Here is a 25,072-nt window from a genome sequence, read left to right as displayed (position 1 = left end):
TTATTATAGAGAGTGAACCTATTGAGGAATGTTAAAAGAAAAAAGATGGATATGTCCATAGTTTTCTACCACAATGGAAAATTGTATGTCCATGGGCATATTCAATTATCGATGAGGAAGGCAATGAACATGTTAAATGTAAAACATGCACCGAACGCAAGTTAAATACACCATTTGTTGGGAGGGAAAACTATTCAAAAATAAGCTCTTGAAGGTCATCAGAATTCTGAGGCTCACAAACAAGCCCAAAAGAAACTAAGTAGAAGGAAAAAACACCATCGAAAATTATTCAACAATATGTTGATTTAATTGTTTATGTTGAAAAAAATCAAATTGTCAATGTTATTCAAACAATGTGGAATATTATGCAACATAATATGCCTTTGGATTCATTGGAAAGTGCATGTAAATTTCACATCTCCGTGCGCACCCCAAACATGCCAACATCCATAGAGTACTCCTCGTACACATGAATTCCATAGCTAGGAGACAATTTATAAATGCAATGTGTCTTATGTATTGGAAGAATCTTAAGAATGAAATTTGTGCAAGTCCATTTTATTCTTCAATGATTGATGAAAGTACTAATAGATGGTATGCAAAGCATCTCATTGTTTACATAACATATTTTTCAAATCGAGGGTTGGGGGAACCTAAAACTAAATTCGTTCATCTTATTCATATTCATGATGGAAAAGCTAACTCTATGCTCGTAGGCATTAAAAAACTACTAGATGAAATGCAATTAGATGAGCATAAAATAATAGGGTTTGCATCGAATGGAGCTAGTGCCATGATAGGGGTAAACAAAGGAGTTGTTGCCAAGTTAAGAAAGAACATTCCTCATCTTGTAGGTGTTCATTGTATCGCTCATCGAGAAAATCTAGTCGTTAAGAATGCATGTGAACATTTATAGAGTTTATATTTTTAGAAAAGTTTGCCAACAAAGTAAGATATTGGTTAGGTGATTCTACATTACATCGTGAGGAGTTAACTGATATCTTAGATGTCTTTAAAATAAAACATTATGGAGTACTTTGTATTCATGGTGTTAAGTGGTTGTTTAGAGAAGCTGTGCTTCATAGATTAGTAGTACTAATGCTTGTTTTGCTTTCACAATGGAAATATAAAAATGAAGTGTTGTATACCTTAGCAACCAATTATCAACTCCAAATTCTTCTTCATTTCTTAGCTAATGTTCTAGTAGAAGTTGACTCGTTGAATGTTAAGTTTCAAGTGAAATGTGTAGACATCACCACCGTAGGAAGAGATATAAATGTATTATTAAATATATTAACATATAGATATTTAGGAGATTATTTTGGTGGAGACTCTAAATTTCTCCAACGATTTCCTAGAAAGTCTAGATCTAGAATTTATCAAGTTGAGAACAAGGATAGTGAGGTGATAGAACATATCTTGAAGTATGAAAGTTTGCCAAATAGTGTGAATTCCAGTGATATTAGTGGATGTACTCTTTTAGCTATTGAGTTCACTAAAAAAATAATTGAAAGATTTAATGAAACTTTTGTTAATTGTCACTTGTATAACTCATTATGTGTGTGAAAGAGAGTTTGTGTGTGTGTCTTCAACTCAAAGGGAGACACACAGAGAGAGAGAGAGAGAGAGAGAGAGAGAGAGAGAGAGAGAGAGAGAGAGAGTCCATTTGGCATCACTTTGGGACCTCAAGCCTCAAGGAACTTGAAGGCTACATTGCTGCAACACAAATCTACAACGCAACTTGCAAAGGTCAAGCACGTTGTTGCACAAGGATAAGAAAAAGGTCAATCTCTCATGTACATAGTACATACATGCTTCTCTCTCTCTCTCTCTCTCTCTCTCTCTCTCTCTCTCTCTCTCTCTCTCTCTCTCTCTCTCTCTCTCTCTCTCTCTCTCTCTCTCTCTCTCTCTCAATGGAAATTTTATTAGTGATAGCTTAAACCTCAAAGACAAAATATTAGTATTAAATTATTTTTGCTATGTGGTTGTTAACAGGTTAAATGTTCGTGAGACATTGTAATTTAAAGATAGAGTTTGGCCATTAGAGGAGCTTGGATTTTCAAAGGGAAAAGCATAACAAAAGGTAGCTAATTTCAACTATTATAAAAAACAAGGTAAGATCACAACCATTCTTTTTATATTTGAGAAATGGAGCACCTAAATTGAAAGGTCAGAGACAAGGAAACCTTCTTGTATGGGTTGGGATTGAAAACATAGCCAAGCATCTTTCTAAAAAGCTAAAAAAACACGGATAATGTCGGGGGCTCAAACTCAATTAATATGTTACCTTCAAATGAATCATTCAATAACATGTCACTTGAAGAAAAGGATGAATTTGAAAGGAAAAAAAAAGGGTGCTCACTTTTTCAAGAGGATTGGCTAGACCAATTCAAATGGCTTTTTTATGATAGAGATAAAGAAAAAATGTATTGCAAATTTTGTTTGAAATATCATCATCCACAGTGTGCATATTTCAAAGGGGGGTCTATAATTTTTAACATTAGCAACTTAAAATCCCATGTTCGCACATCATGTCATAAGTTTGCTATGCAAGTTGTTTTACTCGAAGAAAAAAACTCCATTGAAAAGAGTGTTTAAAAAATAAGAGAAGTAAAAGATGAGGCATTACTTTCATTAATTAGAATTGTATATTTGATTGCAAAGCAAAATTTACCATTTTCTGTGTTTTTTGAAATGATAAGCTTATTGCAAGATTACCATGTACCATACACTACTACTCTTTATAATGATGATAAGGCATGTGCTAAAATGATTTATTGAATGGCATCATATCTTATGAAAAGTACAATAGAAAAGGTTTTGGCTAGTCCATGGTTTGGTGTTTTAATTAATGAGTCCAATGACATCTCCTCACATGGACATATGGTTATTTATTTATCATATCTTGAGGCTGATTGTGTTTCTAAAACAAGTTTTAATGGTATCATACATGTGCACGATGGCACTGCAAGATCTTTGTTCGAGGTTATTATTAGCGAGCTAAAGAAAAATATAAGCTAGATTTATCTAGATTCATTGCATTTGGGTTTGATGGATGTTCCACAATGGTAGGAAAAGAGAATGGTGTGCAAGCCTTACTGAAAAAATACATTAATCCATTTTTAACTTCAATTCATTGTATTGCCCATCGTAGTGCCCTTGCAATATCTAGTGTAGCAAAAGAGATGCCTTATTGCAAAAAGATAGAAAAACTTATTAATGCTATAGCTTCGCATTTTAACGTTAGCATGAAGAGTTTAGAAGGGTTGCAAGCTATGCAACAAGATTTGGCATGTCCCATTCTTCAACTTGAGCATACTTTTGATGTGAGATGGTTAAGTAAATATATAGCTATTAGTAGAGTATCCAAGTCTTTAAATGTCATACTTGAGATCACAAAAAGAGAGGCGTTGCATATTTGTGAAGAATTAGTCAATTTTGAGTGTGTTCATTGCTTACATTTCTTAGCTGATATTTTGAGAGGTTTAACAACACTAAGCCAAATATTTCAAAAAGACTTTGTAGATGTCACAACTATAGATAGTCTTGTGAAGAATGAAATTATATCAATAATACAATATTATATTGATTGTCCTCCTCCTGATGTGAATGCATTAACTGTTGAAATATATGGATATGACATCCTTCTAGACTATGGACCTAGATACGGAGAGGGTTTGCACTTGAAAAAGGGGAATTAAAGTTTATGGTTTGTGTAACGTTAGTTGATTTTCTTTGAATGTTTGTTGATTAGAAAAGAATATTTACATACATTAAGAGGTGCCTTGCATGGAAAGAAATTTTATGGGCATGATTTAAAACGTAAAATTAATGGAGAAGACTTTAACAGAGTCTTAGAATTTCAATTTGCTTTTGCCAAGTCAAATCTGGAGTTCAAGATAATTCTATACTTAATTATTTAAAAATACTTGTGCCTATACAGCATCCAATACATGAAAAGGCCTTTAAAAACTATGGAATCCAAGAGATAGATCAATTAACTTCATATTTTTCCTAAAAATCTAAATGTAAAAGAATTCCTTGCAATGGTAGAAGTTGATGAGTTTAAGAAAGAACTTAGAAATTTTAAGCATCAAGCTCCTAGAGATTAGATATGATTCACATCGCCATAGGTAACTTCAACACTTGCTTGCAATGGTATATGGAGAGATGCTTATCCAAATGTTCTTACTCTTTGTCAAGTAGCTCTTGTCCAATGTTCGAGTACTGCTACTTGTGAGAGAGGTTTTAGTGCTCAAACTATGATAAAGAGTAAGCTACATAATCGTTTGGATATTAAGAGTTTAGATGCATTAATAAAAATATTTTGTAAAGGGCCTTCTAAGTTTTGTGATATGTTCATTGAGAGTATGGACTTATGGGCTGAGAAAACACATCAACATTTATACAGAGCACAAGGAATTCGCTCATTGGTTTTACAATAAATTTACATATTCGTAAGAGCAATTGATCATTTTTAAATGGTTTATGATGGCTTTGAAATCACTATGCATTATTTGCACTCTTGTTATCTCAATTTTTTGGACTTTTTACACTTTTTCTATATTAAACTTATTTTTTCCTTGGTTGCTACTATCTTTCGAGTAAAAATATTACACATTTGTTTTTAGATCACGCTTGCTTTTAATAAAATGTACTTAAAATTTTTTATTTATAATTTTGATTGTATTTCATTTTGTTCTCTTTCATGTTAGCTTTGTTTTTACTCTTTTGTATCATGGTTGCTTTCAATAAAATGTGCTTGACGTTTTTGAAACTATTTTGTTTTTAATTTTGCTTGTATGCTATCATATTCTCTTTCAAGTTAGTTTTGTTTTTTCATTTTTGTTTCTTCTATGCTTTAAATTTTTTTTCTTTTGGGTTTTTAATTTATACTTTCTCTTTTATCTTTGTGCTAATGATGTATATACTTATCTCTGGCCATAGACCCACTAATATACATAGAAAACACTTGTGTACATTTGTTTTTTACTATGAAAATTTTAGATAAGTTTCTCAATGATAATAAGAGTTTCCATTTCTAAGGCGTAAGAGAGAAATAATTGAACGAATTTCAAAGAAACATGTGAAATATAGATCCTTTTGAATAATAGAAAAAAAGTGATTATCCTTTCATTATAGATTTGAAAGGGAATTGGGCCAATTCAATTTTCAAGATTAAGGTTCAATTTGGAATGTAAAAGTTTTGGATGGTTCAAATTTTATAGAACTGCCTAAGGCTAAGACGAGAAGAATCCATGTCAAAAAAATCCAAAACAATGGTTGCCCTTCAAAACCAAGACCGCGCGGACAATGGCAATTTACTTTTACTTAGAACATCCTGGCAAAGAGGAAGTGGACCTGTGAGTCGTCACGCGACAACGTATGGAGCAAAGTCAAGAGGGTGTGGAGTCTGGACAGTGGAACTCGTTGCGTACTTCGGGTACGAATGCCACGATGGAAGATGGGCATCTGTGAGAGATTGGGGATAAGAACGATCTGGAGGGTGAGAAGGGGAATATTGTCTACCGCGGAACTAGCTGTGCAAAAGGGGATGCGGGTGAGGGTGAAGGTGCGATGTGGGGACGGGGGAGGGGGGACGCGGTGCCAGTAGAGCACGGTGAGACTCCCTCCTAAGGTCTCTGCTGTCAGTTGGGGCTGTTACCTACAGAACTTATGTATAAGCCAACACTATGACCATGAAGCCGCTATACCATGGGCCATCTAGATATTTAGATGACCCCTTCTACATTAACCACAGGCGAGCTATCAACTAGCGGAGTCTTGCATTCGCAGAGGTGAGACAAACCCTAAAGTTATGTTGTCCCATCAGCACGGCCTCAGTTATGTGCAAGGTGCCGAGACAGAGGGTGCAGTCGAACCAATCCCAGATCTCCATCCTAGAAGTTAATTGACCCAGAGCTATGTGCAAGATGCCGATACAGGGTGTGCAGTGGAACCAATCCCAGATCTCCGTCCAAGGAGGTAAGTGACCCACAATCTGCCCATAGGCCATAGTCTCTTCTATTTCTTTCTCCGTAGCTCGAACCGAATGGAGCTATTGTTCAAAAAGAACCACGTGCGAGGTAGGACATTTGGGGCGTCGGTGTCACACCAGAGATTTCCATTGCATTCACTTTTGAGAGGACCCACCGAGAAAGATGTTGGCCAGGAGAAGGGTGAAAGCAACAAGAATATGAGTGGGTGAGAGGCGGGAGGTGGTGGAGGAACAGGCAGACTATTACTACAGCAGGGCAGGTGTGCAACTAGCACAATGGGGAGTCAAGCAGCTGGTTGGTGGTGGAAGCAGGGCAGGTGCAGGCAAGGCATGTGCAAAGCAGGGCAAACGAAATAAAGAAAAGCACCCAAGGAGGCACGAGTGAGGGAGGTGGCGGGACCCTCTTACCTCTCACTTCTGTAGGACGAGGCTAGCTTTGGGTGGTGGTCAAATAATAAATGCAAAGACATGCATAATGAATAACACTCATAAATGTAAAAGCAAATGGGACTCGGGTGTCATATTTTGGAATCTAAACTAAACAAATTCAAGAAGTAAAACAAGCCAATGAAACATGACTTCAAATCCATTTCTTCTTCTTTAAGGGTTCCCTTGATCCCACATTCCTCCCAATTTGTCTACTTTGGCACTCCATCTCTTAACATGCATGGATTATCAAGAAAGCTGTGAACAGAGTAACAAGTGCACTTATGCAAGGAACACATGCGAGGTTAGGACCTTTAATGGACTGGCAATTCTCACTTCGCAGCTTCTGATCCAAAACCAGTTGTTTGATTCTTAGCAAGGAAAATGGAATGTTGCTAAATGTGTTCGTACAATGGGAATAACCTTCTGAACTGATTGAATGCCATGTGTTTCATTCGTAATACCCATATATATGTTCGATGAATCGCATTAGTACCATCATATGGGACCTGGATGACAAAAAACTAACCGAGGAACCGTGCTGGGAGATAAGCTACACAAAATCAAGAGAAGCAAAACAAGTCAAACATAAGAGTTTTAAACCATTTCTTCTGCTTGAGGGGTTCTTTGATTCCAAATCCCTCCCGATTTTTTTCCTTCGGCACTTCAACCCCTAATACACATGGGTTATCAACAAAGCTATGAGCCAAGTAACAATAGCAATCATGCAGATTAGCACCCTCAAAGGACTGGCCATTCTCACTCACAGCATCTGACCCAAAAACAGTTATTTAACAGCTTAACCAAGGAAAACCGGATTTCCTAAATGTGTTCATACATTGGGAATAACCTTTCTGAAATGATTGAATGCCATGTGTTTCACGCTTCCTCTACATCGGCAACGATATATTGCACAAAACACTGAGAAACTATGCTGCAAAAATGGTGCCACAATAGAACTACATTGTTCTAAGAACTGAGCAGCAGTAATATAAGTACAGGAGATTCTTTGGACGAGCCAAAGTCAGTGCAAACATAGTTATCCTGTTACAAAATAAGATAAACACCAATCCAAAGCCATTATCAAGAAGTACAGGGTGATTTGATGCTGATTGTTCCATCATTGCTTCTACTTTGCTCAATCTTAACCATCTATAATGTAATAGTATTTGAATACTCTGCTAATGAACCTTTAAGAGCCAACTAGTATCACGTTTCCCATTAGCCTCCAATTCAGTGATATAACTCAAGTAGTCTCTCCCCACAAACCAAGCATCCACTTACATTGATCGTAATTTTTGGCCCACAAGAAAGAGTATCAGGTGACTATATGTTAGTTTTCTCTGGAGAGATTGCACAAAATCCCTATCTTGGTTGGAGCATCAAAGCAGAACCTTGACAGATTCAAGTGGAGGTGCTGCCACTCTAACATATCCAGCAACATCTCTTTGTCTCAGCAGGCTGTTCAAACCATCGGTTCCAGGTAGAATGTGCCCCTAAATTAGTTGTCCTGTATCACATCAAAAAGAAATAAATCAAATGATACAACAATAATGTCAAAAGTCACTACGCAGGAGCATATGGGGCAGTTAAAATAGGAGTGGTGAACATAAGGTGATACGATATTTACCTGGACAAAAGGGGATCAGGAGTATTTTCAATCTTCATGACCAATCTATATAAGAAAAAACACAGACCACAGCAGTTAAATGTCTTACTTTCCCTGCATTGCTATACAAACAGTGCATGGCCCAAAACATTGAAAATTGGAAGGCTTAATCAGTAAAATTGGACCCAAAGCTAAGCAATGAAAATATAAACTGGCTCCATGGTAAAAGGCTTTCTTACTCTTTGCAAGCTACGGATACACAATCAGTTTTTTCAAGGTCCTCCAGCTCCTTCTGTTTGATCGTCAATAAATTAGAAAACATACCACACAAGCAGTATAATGACCCAGTTCTACAAACAAAATTTCTCTCTCCTTGATTGCTTCTTTCACATTTTTGCTCAACCCAAAACAATTAAGAAGAAGAAAAACCTGTTATTGGTGCATCTTCTCTTCGAATACACAACAAAGCATGCAAGTGTGTTGTGAGATTTTGAGATGTTTATAAAATGCTTGTAAAATGAAAGAGAGGCATGAGTCGGGGATGAGATGCTTCTCTCCACAGAAGTTAGCCTGATTTATTCTGGATTGCATTACCCTACACCAGTATGCACATACATGTGCATGAATCTCTTTTTCACACAGCACACCCCAAGGTTTTGTGTGTATATTGCAGGAAAAAGATGTATTATCATGTGTATAGACTGCAAAACATTGCGTGGATCAGTTTTAAACATGGCACACTCTTGTCAAGAAAGTGAAAGCAACACTCTAGCTTGATTTGCATCTCTCCCCTCGCAGATTAAGTCTGCCTTCAATGTGTGTTTCTGCATTTTTGCTTTCCAGTGATTTTTTGGAGTTTTACTTTTTAATTGACTTTCAGCTTTCATTTGACCTTTCCTGGCTGAGCTTGTCTTTTGCAAAACCAAAACCTTGATTGATGACACCCTCAAAAAGTAGTTCCATAGTTGTAATTCTGGGACTGAAACACATCCATTTCACATTAAATTCTCATGTGCGCTCATCAGGAGCAACAAAGAAAGGATGCCGGATTGCCAATCATCCAAAGGTGGCTAAGTGGCTAATCCTCCCCCTGCAGTGAGCTAAAGATTTTGACCAGCTGGTCATAATGTGTACTCTCCAGCCTCATATCAGAAGGCTCCATGCTAATGACGTGGACAGGTTGAATCACGGAAGATAAGAGGAATATATGCAACAAGGCTCAAAGATGAAGGTAATTGTGTTTGTCATGAGGACACGTGTTTTTAAAATTTCACTTAGCATGTGGTTTAATTTTTAATCACATGGTTAAGTAAATGTTGCACATGTGAGATGTAACTAGGTTTAGGGTAAATATATAAGCCCGAGACCCAAGGAAATCACGGGATATCAAAGCCCAAAGTTGCTATAAGTTATACTTCATAGTACTTGGTTGTTGGCTTAGGTCATTCATTTGGCCATAAGTGTTACTTGGTGGCACTAGAGAAGTGGCATCTAACGACACTTAACCCCAATCTAATGGTCAAAGATGGCGTTCAGACACTTGAGAATAGAAGCTGCCTAGCCAATTTAATCATTGGTGTAATGTCCCCATTACTTATTTTATTTTAATGTGCGTATACATTCCAAAGAAATTTGATTTATGTCGCACATTTTTAAAAACTAACTCTAATTATGAAAGTGACTCTCATTATGAAGATAATTGTTATTATTAATGAGGTATTATATGCCAGTTCATGGAAGGAAGACTTGGGAGACCCTTCCAAGACTAGTTTATGTATCACAGTCAAGATACATTGGTAAACTCCTTGAGAGGTTTGGCTTACACAATTGCAAGTCAATCTCTACACCAATGGAACCGAACTAAAGTCGCCATTGCAGGATGACAGTGATTTATTTGATATACACACATATGCTCCAGCAATTGTATGCCTTATCTACCTATGCAACACTAGGCCGAACATACAGTTTGCAGTTTCAGCCCTGAGCAGATATATGCATTAGCCACACATGTCACATTGGCAAGCTGTCAAGCATGTTTTCCGTTACTACTAGATCTCTTGGATTGCTTTATGCCAAGGGGGGACCACTGCACTTACATGCTTACAGTGTAATCTTGCATATCTTGGCTTAGCAAGAAACAATCCACTATTGCCACATCATCATGTGAAGCTGAATACAAGGCAACTTTCACTACCACAATTGAATGTGTATGGCTTAGACGCTTGCTAGCTGATCTAGATATATCTGTCACGGAGCCTACTCCTTTGTTCACTAACAATCAAAGTGCCATTGCAGTCGCACGCACGACACACGTTGAGATACATTATCACTTTGTCAGAGAGAGGCTACATGCATGAGATATCAGCCTTGTCTATTGTCCTACCACCAGTAATATGGTAGACATCTTCACCAAAGCTCTTCCTCATGACAAATTTGAAGCATTTCCAATGCTTTAAATTTGATCTCCTTTCGTGGCGAATGACCCTTGAATTTTGATCACTCTTCACTCAAGGGGGGTTTGTTGGGTTTCACTCACACCTATGCTCACACAGAAATGTCGGTAATCAATAGGACACTGGAGCACTTTTTTCTCTCCGTACGAGAGGTTTTTTCCCCCACATTTATTCTGTTTATTTTATGTGCCTATGTTATACATTTACGGGCACTTATCGTGTTGCACACACTTCGGGTGTGAACATCCTCTTACAACCCTAAGGTTTAAGAGTTGTACCTTATACTTTCATCTTACACTTTCAATCTATTGCATTGGGTATCATGCTTCACTCTCCATATTGTCCACTGCACTCTCAACTGAGCTCTGATCCTCTTCTCATCTCACATGCGACATAACTTATAGCAACTTTTGCCTTTGATATTCCGCGATTTCCTGGAGTCTCGGGCTCGTAAATTTACTCTAACCCCAGTTACATCTCACATGTGCAACATTTACTTAACCATTTAGTTAAAAATTAATCCACATGTTAAGTAAGGTTTTAAAAATAAATGTCCTCATTATAGCCCTCCCCCTTAAAATCCTTGTGATCGTCCTCGATTACACTACTAAATGCATCAAAAGCAAAATAGTGGATTGGAATTTCCACAAGGCATCATAGTTAGCACAACATTGCGTGTAGTTGCTCAACCATTCTATATGCCCAACACACGCTGAAAATTACCAAGCAATCATAACATAACATAAGACTCATAAAGAATCTTAAAAACATTGCCAGATTATCATGCGACATGTCTATTTCTCATGAGCTCAACTCATCTAGCAAAACCAAACCATAGAATAGCATAACCAAGTATAAACCATGGCTAAAACATCAATGGCAACATAACATTTGTTGTTGTCCACGGAACCAAATGTAAACCATTGAAAACTGAGCATAATCTGATCATAAGCTGATCACTTGTTGATCTGAGAACTGATCCCAAACTATTGCAAATGTGATCACAAACTCATTGCAAAAATTAACCAACAAACAATGCAAAAACTGATGCAAAACTGATCCCAAAAGTGGCCATAAATTGTTCTCAAGCTAATCAAAAACTGAGCTGAAACTAATTAAAATTTTTATCTCAGAATTGAGGCAAAATTCATGCTAAATTGATCATAAGCTGATGCAAAAGTATAGTTCCAATGCCTGGGTGAAACTCATACCATCTGCATACATCTCATAGTGACTAGTACACTAAGTAGTAACCTCATGGCAAACATACTTTCAGCGCAGTACCTTGGATGCATGTTGAATACATCCGAGAGCCACTACATTTATCCATAAGTGGAGTGGAAGTGCTACCTCTCCCTTGAGCATCAGGCAATATTGCTCTACTAAACCTAACGGAGCCCGAACAAAGTCGGCTCTAACTGAAAGGTATCTAAGTAAAGTTACAACAACTGAGGATGGTTTGCCAAGTCATCCTCTTCCATCCATTTGGCATCCATTGGTGAATAATTTTGAAATTACACCATATATCTCATGGAAACTTTACCTTTGACCTTTCTTTCCTTACGTGCCAAAATCTGCTCAGCTACTAAAATCTCATCCAGCTCCTCAACCCGACATATCCTCTGGCACATCACCATGAAAAGGCCTCAACAAATTGACATGAAAGGTATTATGCATCCGCCAATGTGGAGGTAATTTCAGCCGATATGCCACATCGTTGATCTTCTCCAATACTCGGAAGGGCCCATAGTATCTCATACTCAACTTCGAATACAATTTTTCTCTTTCTTTCATCTTTTTCAGCCTTGCCTTTTCAAAACGCAATAATACATAATCACCCTCTGCAAGCTGCAAAGCACGTCTACAACGATCAACTGCCCTCTTTTGCTTTTCTTGCGATCTCTGAACATATTTTATCTTTGCATAGGCTACATCCAAGTTTTCCACATAACAATCAGCCTCAAAGATCTTATCCTTAGTTTGCAAAATAGGTGGTACCTTCTTGCCACCCTCAACCACCTCAAATGGAGCTTTGCTCGTAGAACTATGCATTGTGTTGTTGTAAGCAAACTCAACCAAGGGAAAATATTGCTCCCACTATGTCTTGCAGTCTGAAACATAGCACCTCAAAAGATCTAACACTCTGAAATTTGCTTCATCAGATTGACCATCTATCAACAGATGGAAGGATGATGAAAATATCAGCATAATATCCATATTCTCAAACAATCCCTTCCAAAATAAACTGGTCATCCGCGGGTCTCGATCATTAATCGTCGACTCTAGCATACCATAATACTTAGAGATATGCTACAAAAACAATCATGCCATACGATCAGCCTTTATTTTCTTTCTCACCGGAATGAAATGGGCTTGTTTACTAAACCTACAAATGATAGTCTATATCCCATCATTCCTTGTAGGTGTCTTAGAAAGCTCAACAATAAATTCAATTGCAATGCTCTGCCAAGGCCTATCTGGAATAGGCAAGGGTTGCAACAAACCCGGCATCTTTTGCTTATCATGCTTTACCTTCTGACATACGATGCATGTCTTAACAAACTATTCTACATCATGCCTCAAAGCTAGCCAATAAAAGAAATACTCCACTGCCTTAAAGGCATCAATATCTCTGTCCTGCATACGGAGAAGTATGACTTTCAGTGATAACTCTAGGCCTTAACTGCTTTCTGACACACAGTCGTCCATGCATCATCAGAAATCCATCTCTTAGCACAAAGTGTTCATGCCTTTGGCCATTGCAAAGCTAACCATAAATATTAGTAAAGTCCAAATCAGTAACATATTACTCTTTCATGGCATCCAACTCAATGTCATAAATCATGTTGACAGCTGAAATCTATGGCTTACGTGACAGTGCATCAGCCACAACATTCTTTAGTATCCAACTTAATCCAAGTTGTCATGATGTCCACCTCAAAAATACTTGTCAATCAATTTGATGCAAACATTTGCTTGAATTGTACCCACATTGATGGTGCTCTACCTTGCATCAAAAGAGTAGACCACCACCGTAATACATTCCCTTTCCAGAAAGTAGTTGCCTTTCAAATCTTCGAGGACTCCCTTAAGTTCCTCCCTGAATAGGTTGCATCAAATTGTTGAATGAAAGTTCAAGCTTTCAACCTATCTTGTACACCACTCAAGGACTCAAACTTCACTGCTTTTCCACCCTCATCATAGTCTTTTGGTGCCCCTTTGGGTGTCAAGTTGCCATACACTGGCTCCTGCAAAAAGGATACATTTGCTGAATTTCATCAAAACCAACGCCAAACGGAGCATTTGCATGACCAACATTCATTCCTTAAGCCCTGTAAGCATTGGAGGGTGCAAATGCAGTACCAAACGTGCTACTTTGTGCCCCAGGCATCAAGCCAATGCTGCCATATTTCCAACCATACCCGAATACATTGGGCCTTGCACACCATGCATCGGTTACTGTATACCATAGGGATTTGTGCCATACATTCCCATATGTCGTCCTTCTCTAACCATAGCATGAAAAATCGTGCTTCCACCAAAATATCCTGGTTGCCCCATCATAGCATGCATGCTCGACTGTCCAAAATTCATAGTATTGGCACTTCTATGATGGCCTTGCATTTGCATTCCTTACCCCATATATACCAACTGTTTTATTTCATTAGCATCTTTGGGAGCTTCAAATGAAGGATTTGGCATTATCTTAGGTGCATCTTGCTATCCCGAAGGCGTAAAAGACATCTTCTTCTTCTTGCCTTTGCTGTCCTTCTTTGGGGCATTCAAAAATTGGGTAAATTAAGAATCTTTTGCCAATTCAGCAAAGAGATTCGTTGTTGTCCTCATTCGATTCTTAAATTGGTCATCAAATTCCTCTTCACTTTGCTAGTCATCAGCCTCCTTACCCCCTGAAGGCCATGCATCTTGCCCAACAACAACATTTTCAGCTTGTAGTCCATGGTCTGAGCCTTGTCCAAGGTCACAGGCATTGCATTTCCTTCATTCCCATGTGAATGTTCATATTGAGAGGCATCATCACTGCTTGAGTCCATCTTACTATATGAAGACATACTATTGTAATTTCTTAGCTGAGAGTAAAAATCAACACTAGCACAAAGCTTTGGCTTGCAATCAAATGCCTCGGGCCCACCAAATCAAGGGACTGAGTGGTAATCCCGGCAATGGAACCATGAAACCAATCTTCCTCCTCGGATAGGGTAGTAAATAACCTCATTAAGCACTATTTACAGCAATTAACAAATTCACAAAACTGAAATGCACACTTTACCATATAATCTTGGACATTGAACACCCTATTTGCCCCAAAACTGGCACCCCTTTTGGTATTTATTGAACTTAATTGAAGAAAAAGTTGATGTACAATGGGATTCTCCCAATCCCTTTCGGTATTTCAACTTCCCTTGCTATCCAAAATGACTAGCAAATCTTTAATCTGATTTGCCCCATGATTCGGATAGTCAATTGGCCTTCACCCGCTTTAATGGAGATGGAAAATGCCCCAAATTCATTGATTTGATGGTCCCTCCACTTGAATTTGACTAAAAACAGCTTCAGCCCTATTGAATCCAAGTCTTGGAGCTTCCAATTTTAGCACGCTTCTCGAGGTTGCTGCTAAACCCTAATTTCTTTTTCGCACATTAGGGTTTACGATAGAGAAATCTGAAATTTCTCAACCTCTCGTAATCTCAATGTTGTAATCTTTGGACCAAGGCTGTAGAAAGGCTGGGAGATGAGAGAGAATGCTGACAGAGAAAATTCAGACTTTCTTCACGAAGAACTAAAGAAAATCTGTCATTTACTAACACTGCACTATCTCAATAACTTGTAGATGCAAAGAACTGAAGAAAATCAATCATTTAGTATTGCTGGCCTATCCCAATAGCCTATAGATGATGTCACCTATTGTTGATTGGTCTTCTCCTTCCCTCGACTGTCTCAAAAGGTCCTCCAATCGCTGTAAATCAAACCAGCAGCATCTCCTTCCTCTCTCTTACAGGCCGAATGCACTCAAATCCCTCTCTCCAGCCTCTAAAGACGTTTTTCAATCTTGCATGGGCATCTTTGAGAAGTACCAACCTCCCAAATGGTTTTTCTAGCATTATCCATAATCGAATATTAATTTTCAATCTTTAAATACTGAAAATTAATCTTATAATTATTTCACTATCCTGAAAAATAATATGACTGGCCAATAATTAAATTAACCCGGCAACTTCCATTCCCGAGTGTCTCTGCACCATCTTTGACCATCAGATTGACGTTAGGTACCATTAAACGCAATTTCTCTAGTGTCACTAACAATTGACACTTATGGCCAAATGAATGACCTAGGCCAACAATCAGTACCAGATACCACCAAGTACCTGTGCTGCATAACTTATAGCAACTTTTGCCTTTAACATCCCGTGATTTCCTCGGGTCTCGGGCTCGTAAATTTACTCTAACCCCAGTTACACCTCACATGTGTAACATTTACTTAACCATATGGTTAAAATTTAATCCACAAGTTAAGTGAGGTTTTAAAAATACATGTCCTCATGATATCATGTAGGTCTTTTCCTTGTTTTTTCTTTTCTTTTTCTTCTTCTTTTTTTTTCTTTTCTTTTTCTTTTTCTGTCTTTTCCTCCTCTTTTTTTTTGTGAGATACATTGGGAGGGAGCATGCTAGACATCATCCTAATGCTCTTCAGCAGCTATATTTCGAGGGGGCCTAAGAGACTTGGTAAGGAAGGGTCTACTTTGCAAGTAGCTATTTATGTTAACGCGTACATTCACAGGTATTGTTGATAGGGAAGGGTAGCTACACTTGGTGAAGCGGCTGTCATTCATATCTTCGAGGATGGCTATACATCGTACTACGCTAGGCTCGATGTTGCTCTTCTTCATCTTGGCCCTGTTCAAAGTCAGGCCGCTCTTCTCCAAACCCTGATTCTTCTAGCTCCTTGGTCAAGAGTCCAGTCTGTCTCAGGTATTGTCATTGTTGCTCCATGCTCAGGTTGGTGCTCTCTTTTCATACTCTTTCACACAGAGGCCGTATCTCAAGGCTAGTCTTGTAAGTTCTAGCTTCCTCCGCAACCCTTCCACGGTACCTTTACCCTCATCTTGGGTCACATGCACTACTGTGTTCAAAAAGGCCTACAGCTTGCTGTTGGACCTCAAGTCTTGCCTCCACCTCTTCCACCCTTGTCAGTGCCATGATTCGTTCACTCTCTACCAAGGTGAGGCATTCGGCGAGGTCTCTAAGTCTTCCAGCACTCTATTCCTCCCACGCCCTGGCCTTTTCGCTCATCCTCTCTACGCCCTGATTCTAGCACTGAGTTAGCATCATTATCATCTGTTCTTGCTCTTTCTAGATTCCAAGCATTTCCTCTTTATATTGTTTGGGGTGATTCAGCTACTCTGCCAATCGTTCTCACTCTAAAAGGGCCACCTAAAGTTGGTTTTCCACCTCTGTCAACTTTTTGGTTGACACTTTGTATCTTTGTGCCTTAGCCTCATGCGATTTCTTGAGCAGCTCTTCCTTTTTAGTTTCTCCTCGCTACACTCTACATAAACTTCCGTCCTAACCCTTTCTAGCCCATAAGAGAGCTTGTCTCCGATCTTCTTTAGCTAGTTGAGGTACTCTTGCATCTGCTCGTTTTGGTACAAGAGGACTGAGAAGTCCCCCTCCAGCATCACCTATGCTCATTCTTCCTCGCCATGGGGCTCTTATGCAACCTTCTCCATTTTACTTTCTATTGCCTGTTTGGCTTTCAGCTCTTTTCTCGAGTCACTTATTTGCCTTTGCTAGGTGGCTATTTGGCATGTTTTTTCGAGTTGGTAAGCTGAGAATGTTTCTTTTTCATTTTCCAACCCCGCCAATATTGCCTTCCTTCTTCACCAACTCTTCCAAATTGCTAACGTTGCAATACTTTAGCTCGTTGTAGACTTACATTTTAGTAGCCAATCTGTACTTGTTGTGCCCTTCCCCTGATAATGGGAGTTGGCCTGCCATCTTAAGTTCTTATTATGGCACAACAACTTACAATTAGCTCCTTTGAGAGTATTTTTTGCAAAAGGAAAAAGTTTAAGATCGAACATTATGGAATAGTGCAATGTTCCAATAAGGAATGGAAACTTTTTATACTTCAAGCAATCCACATGTTCCAAGCACGAATTCCAATAAAGATTTTCTTCAAGTACAAGTTTACTTTATTCGTTCTTGTTTGCTTTTGAACCTTTTTTGCTTTTGAAATTCAGTTTGAAGTTCTGAAGTTCAAGTCATGTTTTCTTTTCCACCTTACCTCCTTCCCCCCGGGAATGATGAAAATCCTTCCTAGGATTGGAGGATGAAGGGTTAAGGGCGTAAAGCACTTGCTTGTGGTGCTTTATTTCTTCATGAGCCAAGCATAGAACTATGGATTATACTTTAAGTGGGTGTGACTGTCCATGTTTCGAGGCCTGATGCCTATTTGCATAATGTAGGTCAAGACTGTTGAGAAACCCTTCACCTACGGTTTGCATTTCTGCGTTTTGCGTTTAGGGTTTGCAGCCCCAAAAAGGGGCGCCATCCTAGACTGACTATGCCTATTTATAGGCCACTCTCTCATTCATTCCTCATGGCTAATTCATTCAGTCCGTCACCTCTTCTCTCCAACCTCTCCACTATCCTCATACTCCTTCAGGAGGACATTGCGGTTCGTGGGTCGTGGCTGTCTTCATCATCTTCCTTGTGCTACGGCACCCTTATTCCCTTGTATCACATTTACTCAATGATTCGGAACTTCATCATTCCATTCATCAGAGTTTCTTCTCTCTTCTCTTCTCTTCTCCATGTTTGCCGAGTTCACTCCGTGTTCTTCCCCACAAACCCTACTGTCTCGCTAGTACGTCATCTTTTGACATGGTATCAGAGTTGGATCTAATCAAACAACGGCAAAGATCCTCCACTCCAGTGAAGGCAAAGACTGGTGGTGGGTTCGGCTTCTACTCTTCTTCTTCCGCTGCATCAAATCTCGTTTTTGCAGATTTCAAATGTTTTCAGCTTGCTGCCCACACCCCTTTCGCGGAGGACATCGCAGTCTTAGCTGTTCCTTGCTGTCATCTACAGTCTGGCACCTGTTTCCAGCCTTCCACCCGCAATTTGCAGCTGTTTACAGCAGAGCAACTATTGCGATCACTCTCCATTCAGAAAACAATCTCGTTTTTGCAGATTTCAGGTATTTCAGCTTGCTGCCCACACCCCGGATGCAGAGGACATCACGGTCCAAGCTGGCCGTTGCTGTCTAGAATAGTTTGGTGCCTGTTTCCAGCCTATCACACACTGTTCAGAGCTGATTTCAGCATATTGACTGCTGCTGCTGTTTTTTTCCTGCGTTTTTAGTCTTTCTCTCACCTACTACCTATGGTTTTAGTCTTTCTCTCTCTTGCAAGCTATCTTGCCTGCGTTTTTAGTCTTTCTCTCTCTTCACCTGCGTTTTTCTACTGGTTGCAATCTCTTATTACTGGTCATATCCTCCTTCCACTGGCAGCTCACTTCTAGCCCTTCCACTACCCTCCCACCCCTTGAGGCGGACATTGCAGTTTGTGCTTCACACTGCCCTCACATCCCTTGAGGCGGACATTACGGTTCATGGTTCACGGCGGCTGACCTCTTCCTTCTTCAGCAAGGCACACTAGTATCCATGGCTTCTTTACCAATAGATGACCAAACTACTGGGTGCTCTACTGTGGCATCACCGGACACACCACCGATGCTTGCCGACTTCGACCTTTGCTCCCCACACCCCCGATATATATGCGTATTCGACCAGTCACTCCTTGTACCATCTCTCCTTTCTGGGCAACAGAGATCGTTCTGCATCGGCTATCAGAGTACTATGCTCAAGGCAATAAGACGCATCCAATGCGCACTAAGTCCTTTCGAGCACATGGAGGATCGATTGGCGCTACGACCTCCTAGAGATCGTCGCAATGCCAACGGCAATCTTCTCCCACCTATTTTCGAATACGGTGGCTACCATGGCCCGCGGTTTTGCAGTCCGCTCCATCGAGAGGGAGTAATTGTTTGATACCATCTCCTCGTCAATCCGCTCCTAAGAGACAGTGGCTGCTCGACTCCTTCCTCTTCTTTGGCTACCCAGTCTGCTCCACTGAGAGACAGCGAGCGACTGTTGCTGCGACATTAAAGTGATATTTAATGTGACATTAAGGTCACAAATATTGAATGTGACATTAAAGTGACATTTAATGTGACATTAAGGTAAATCTAGGGGAACACGCACGAGGATGACCGTCCGGGCTCTTGGGCGCCCAAACGGTGTTAAGGGGAGCCTAGAAATAAAGAGAGTCCAAGAATAGTAGGACTCACCAAGGTTTGACGGCTGGCAATCGGATCACGATGGTCTGGCCAACAATATACTAGGCAAGGCTGGGAGGTGAAAGGAATCACTCGTGCTCACAGATTAGGATTGTTTTCTTCTGGCTTCATCGTCATCGTTTTCTTTTGGGTCATCGAACATTGGTATCAGAGCTAACACGTTTAGTCGTGTGGATTTGTGGAGTCCTTCAACGAAAAGGCAGTCGACGGATTTTCAGTAGTCCCGCTATCCATTCAGTCGAAGGGTCAGTTGACAGGTTTCATACGTCACGCAAGAAATTTCAGTCGACAGGTTTTCCTTCGTCGACCCGTCACGGATCCGTGAAGTCGCTAGTCAAAGGTGCTGGGTGACACATCACGTAAAGTTTAACGTGACATGTATCTACGTCACGTAACTTATCGAGGGGGAAGCTACCTTTTCACGGAACGCTATAGGCTGAATCGTGGGCCACTGAATCCTGGTTCACGCCCATCCGTGAACGCCCCTCCGTGAACACACCAACGAAACACACATTCTTTTCCTTTTTCGCAGGCTGAAGCTGAAGCTATTTTCTGATGCATGTCTGATCAGTCGACTGCGCGTTTGGAATTTTTCTTATCAGCCTCAACTGCATTTACATCACAAGTACAAGCTCAGCAAAGAGCAAGTTCAGGAAAGGGGCATTGATGGCCTGCGTGATTATTAAAGAAGGGGGCTGAATATTAATTGTTTCTGCAAAGAAGCTCCATTTCCTGCGTGACCAACTTTGTTCGGGCGATAAAATCTGTTCCTTACTCTTTAGGTTTATTCACAAACCAGCAACAACTGCCTGCCATTAAAATCAGGGAAGTACTTTACTTTGTATGCAAATTTCTTATCTTTGCTTTCCAATTCCAATGTATTAATGGCAGAAAAAGGGAAAGAGAGAGTAATGGAAGGTTCTAGTTCTGGGGACCACCCTATGGTAGATCCCCATGAACCAGAAATTCAAGAAGAATAGTGGGAAGAATTTTTTGCTACACGAGAGCAATTTCATGATCTTACTGCTCGTGTGCAAGCTCAGGGGGTTCAAATGGAATTTTTAACCCAAACACTCACTGAAATAAAATCTCAATTAACTTTATTGTTAGAAAGAGATAAAAATAAAATAGAAATCTCGGATGTCCCATCTTCATCGAAAGATTTAGATGTGACTATGCAAGATCCTAAGGAACCCCACCATAAATTGAGAGATAATCCAGTTTTAAAAGGATATGAAACCACCTCAATTTCACGGGGAGGAAAAAGATAGGAATAAAGATACAATCTTTAATTTCCTCCAAAAATGGGAAGATTTACATAAACTCAAGAATACCCCACCACATCTCCAAGCATTGGAGGCTAGTTTAACTTTAGGGCCCAAAGCATATAAGTGGTGGCGAACTTTAAAGGAGGCAAATAAAATACCTGAAACTTGGGCTCAATTTGAATCCGTCTTTTTAAAAAAATTCCTTCCTGAAAATGAAATGGAAAGAAATTGGGAAGATTGGGATTATGTCAAACAAAAGGGAAAACCCCTGCTGACATATCTAGAGGAATATCGTGAGATAATCCTCAAATTGGAAGGAATAGATGAATTCCAAAAAACAAGAGGATTCATTAGGAAATTAGATAAAGCTTGTAAAAAGAAAGTAAAAAGGAGTTCACCTAAGATGCTGGAAGAGGCAATTAAATTTGCATTAATTCATGAAGATAGTATGCGTCCAGGTACACTCACTAGTCTCACTGATACAGAGCCCAAGTCTAAGGAATTGGAAACCTCAAAATTTGTGGGCAAATTTAAAAGGAAAATGCCATTCTTTAAGGGTAAAAAACAACCTTTTGAAAAGAAACCATATGTGAGGCCAAAGTTAAGTCCTGATGACTTTGATAAGGCCAAACAAGAAAAGTTGTGTTTCAATTGCCTATCCCCTAACCATGCTGCTTGGAATTGCCCTCAAAAGAAAAAGGGGAAAGATAAAGAAAAGGATAAGGACAAGGGCAAGGGAAAAGAAAAACAAATCCATGTAGTGCAGACCTTAGAATTAAAGGGGCGTGAAAAGTACAAATCTTTAGAGGTCTTGCACATGGATGTACAACATAAGTGTTGTATGTCAACTTCTATGTGGCAGCCTACTTTTGGGCCACATGATTTACTTAGAGTACATGGATTGATAGATGGAAAGAGGGTTAGAGTCATGATTGATGACTCTACCGCACATAATTTTATAAATTATGCACTTGTCAAAAATTTGAAACTTCCCCAACAAAAGAGTGGGCATCAATATGTTGTTCGTATGATGCAAGGCCAAGATAATAAAATATGGGATACAATGGTATCCAATTTGGAAATTGAGATTCAAACTTGATTTCCAAATTATGAACATGAAAAGAGCTGATATTGCTCTAGGGAGGGAGTGGCTATGGGGATTGGAACCATCCTTAAAACGTAGTTATCACCATAATACACTGGAATTTGAAAGGGATGGTAAGACTTTTGTCATTCAACGTGAACATGAAGTATCTGATAATCCTTTGCTGTGTTCTACTAAAGTTCAGAAGCTGATAAAGAAGGGAGTTTGTGAGGTATATATGTTATGGTCTCTTCCTGTACAAAACACTTTTACTTTCTGTAATATAAAGCAGCAATTTTTTATGTTTGTGAGTTGAATGTTAATAATGAATTAAGTAGTTTGTTAGATGATTTTAAAGATGTGTTTCCTTCTGATTTACCAAGTGGCCTTCCACCAGATAGCGGTGATATAAATCACCCAATTGACATAAATAGGGATACACACCCTATTTCTAAACCACCGTATAGGTTAAGTGAAACACAGCATCAAGAAGTTGAAAAACAAATTAAGGATTACCTAGATAAAGGGTTTATTCAACCCAGTAATTCACCTTGGGCTTCACCAATTTTATTGGTAAAGAAAAAAGATGGTTCTATGCGACTTTGTGTTGACTATAGAGCACTTAATAAAATAACGGTAAAGAATAAATTTCCTATGCCCAGAATGGAAGATCTTTTTGATCAATTGCAAGGGGCAAAATTCTTCACAAAGATAGATTTAAGATCAGGTTATCACCAAGTAAGAATTAAGGCACAAGATGTACCCCAAGACAGCATTTCGTACTCGATACGGGCATTATGATTTTTTGGTGATGCCTTTTGGCCTCACTAATGCACCAGCTACCTTTATGAAGCTGATGAATAGTGTTTTACGGCCCTATCTAGGACATTTTGTAGTGGTCTTCTTGGATGATATCTTGATCTTTAGTAAATCAAGAAAAGAACATTTGGAACACTTACAATTAGTATTCCAATTGTTAAGAACGCATTCCCTTTATGCGAAGAAAACTAAATGTGAACTCTTTGCACAAGAGGTTAAATATCTGGGGCATATTATCTCGAAAGAGGGAATCAACATGGATCCAGAAAAAGTAAGGGCAATTATTGAATGGCCACCTCCAAGGAATCTGGAAGAGCTGCAAATCTTCCTAGGTTTATCTGGATTTTATCGTAGATTCATTCGAGATTATGCCAAAATAGCTGTTCCAATGACAGACCAACTTAAAGGGAAAGGAAAAAGTTTTAATTGGGGAACAGACCAAAATGAAAATTTTCAAAAACTTAAGGTAGCTATCGCTACAGCTCCAGTATTATTAATAGTGGATCCCAATAAACCATTTGTGGTTGAAGTTGATGCCAGTGATAAGGCAATAGGCGCGGTCTTATTACCAGAAGGTCGACCAGTTGCTTTTGAAAACAAGAAATTAGACCGTGCAAAACAGAATTATTCTGTTTATGAGAGGGAGCTGTATGCAATAGTACATGCAATGAAGAAATGGAGGCACTATCTATACGGTGCCAAACTTTTGATTTTATCGGATCATGAAAGCATTAAGTGGCTTAATGATCAACCGGATTTACACGGGCGTAAAGCCAGATGGGCCGAACTCCTTCAAGAGTTTGACTATGAGATAAGATATAGAAAAGGAAAGTATAATATAGTAGCTGATGCACTCACCAAAATGCCCATCATTAATGAATTGAGTTTTACTCAGTTCACTTCCAACTTACTTGAATCTTTAAAAGAGAAATGCCAAGTTGAACCAGCATATTCCAATATATGGGAAGCAATAAAAAATGGGGATCCAAATGAAAGTGCTTCTACTGAGGAAGGAATATCTGAGGATGTTCAACACGGAAATGGAGCATCAGGGGTTGCTCAAACTCGATTCAAGTGGAAGAATTTTACCATTCATAATGGTTATTTACTCTACAAGGGTAGGGTATGTGTCCCGAAAGATACAGAAATAAGGCGCCAGATACTCTTTGAGTGTCATGATACCCCTAGCGCGGAACATCCAGGAGTTAATAAGACTTATAGTCTTATTAAAAGGCAGTTCTATTGGCCTGGAATGAATAAGGACGTCCTTGACTATGTGGTCAAATGTAATAAATGCCAGGTTAATAAAGCTGAAAGATTGAAAATGGGAGGACTTCTCCATCCACTAGAAATTCCTTCGGGAAAATGGGAGAGTATCTCCATGGACTTTATTGTTGCTTTACCTAGAACACAGAGGGGGCACGACTCTGTGTGGGTGATTGTGGATAGGTTAACCAAAATGGCTAGGTTTATTCCAACTTCAACTGATGTTAAAACACCAGAATTGGCTAGATTGTTCGTAGAGAACATATACCGATTATATGGCCTTCCGGAAAATATAGTTTCTGATCAGGATAGAAAATTTGATAGCCAATTTCGGCGTGCGGTATTTAGGAAATTGGATACTAAACTTAGCATAAGTACGGCGGATCATCCGCAAACAGATGGACAAACTGAAAGGGTTAACCAAATTCTTGAAGATATGCTTAGGGCATATGTAAGTAAAAGGCAAACTAATTGGGAAGAGTATTTACCGATAGCAGAGTTTGCATATAACAGTGCCAAGCACTCTTCCACTGGATATAGTCCATTTATGTTAATGTATGGGTTTCAGCCCAGAGCTCCTTTTGCAGTAGAACTGCATAAAGAAAAGGTTCAAGCAGCTAAAGACTTTTTGGAGGATATGAATAGTATGTTAAAATTTGCTCAAGAAAATATTAAAAAAGCTCAAAATCGAGCTAGAGCATATGCAAATCCTCACCGAAGAGACATCTCCTTTGAAGAAGGAGAATTGGTCTATCTTAAGGTGCCTGAACA

General features: G+C 39.2%; 1 protein-coding gene across 2 annotated transcripts in view; it reads right to left on the bottom strand.

The window, feature by feature from the left end:
- Positions 1-7,448: 7,448 nt before the first annotated feature.
- The window catches only part of LOC148028268 (guanine nucleotide-binding protein subunit gamma 2-like), a 52,084-nt gene continuing 34,460 nt past the window's right edge, over positions 7,449-25,072 (bottom strand). The window contains exons 2-4 of one of the 2 annotated variants that reach the window (XM_087690059.1): positions 8,273-8,322; positions 8,055-8,099; positions 7,449-7,934 (exon numbers count right to left, since the gene is read on the bottom strand). In XM_087690059.1, coding sequence (XP_087546185.1) covers positions 7,850-7,934; positions 8,055-8,099; positions 8,273-8,322 — 180 coding nt within the window. In that variant the 3' untranslated portion in view covers positions 7,449-7,849. Of the gene's footprint in view, positions 7,935-8,054; positions 8,100-8,272; positions 8,326-25,072 lie in introns of both variants that reach the window. The other variant, XM_087690058.1, reaches the window with a different exon arrangement.

The sequence above is a fragment of the Lygodium microphyllum genome, chromosome 12 (genome assembly GCF_053477565.2).
Source record: "Lygodium microphyllum isolate KBCC chromosome 12, Lygodium_microphyllum_v1.1.10, whole genome shotgun sequence".
Classification (NCBI taxonomy): Eukaryota; Viridiplantae; Streptophyta; class Polypodiopsida; order Schizaeales; family Lygodiaceae; genus Lygodium; species Lygodium microphyllum.
Note: the sequence above shows the minus strand (reverse complement) of the source record. Positions and strands in the feature narration are given on the sequence as shown.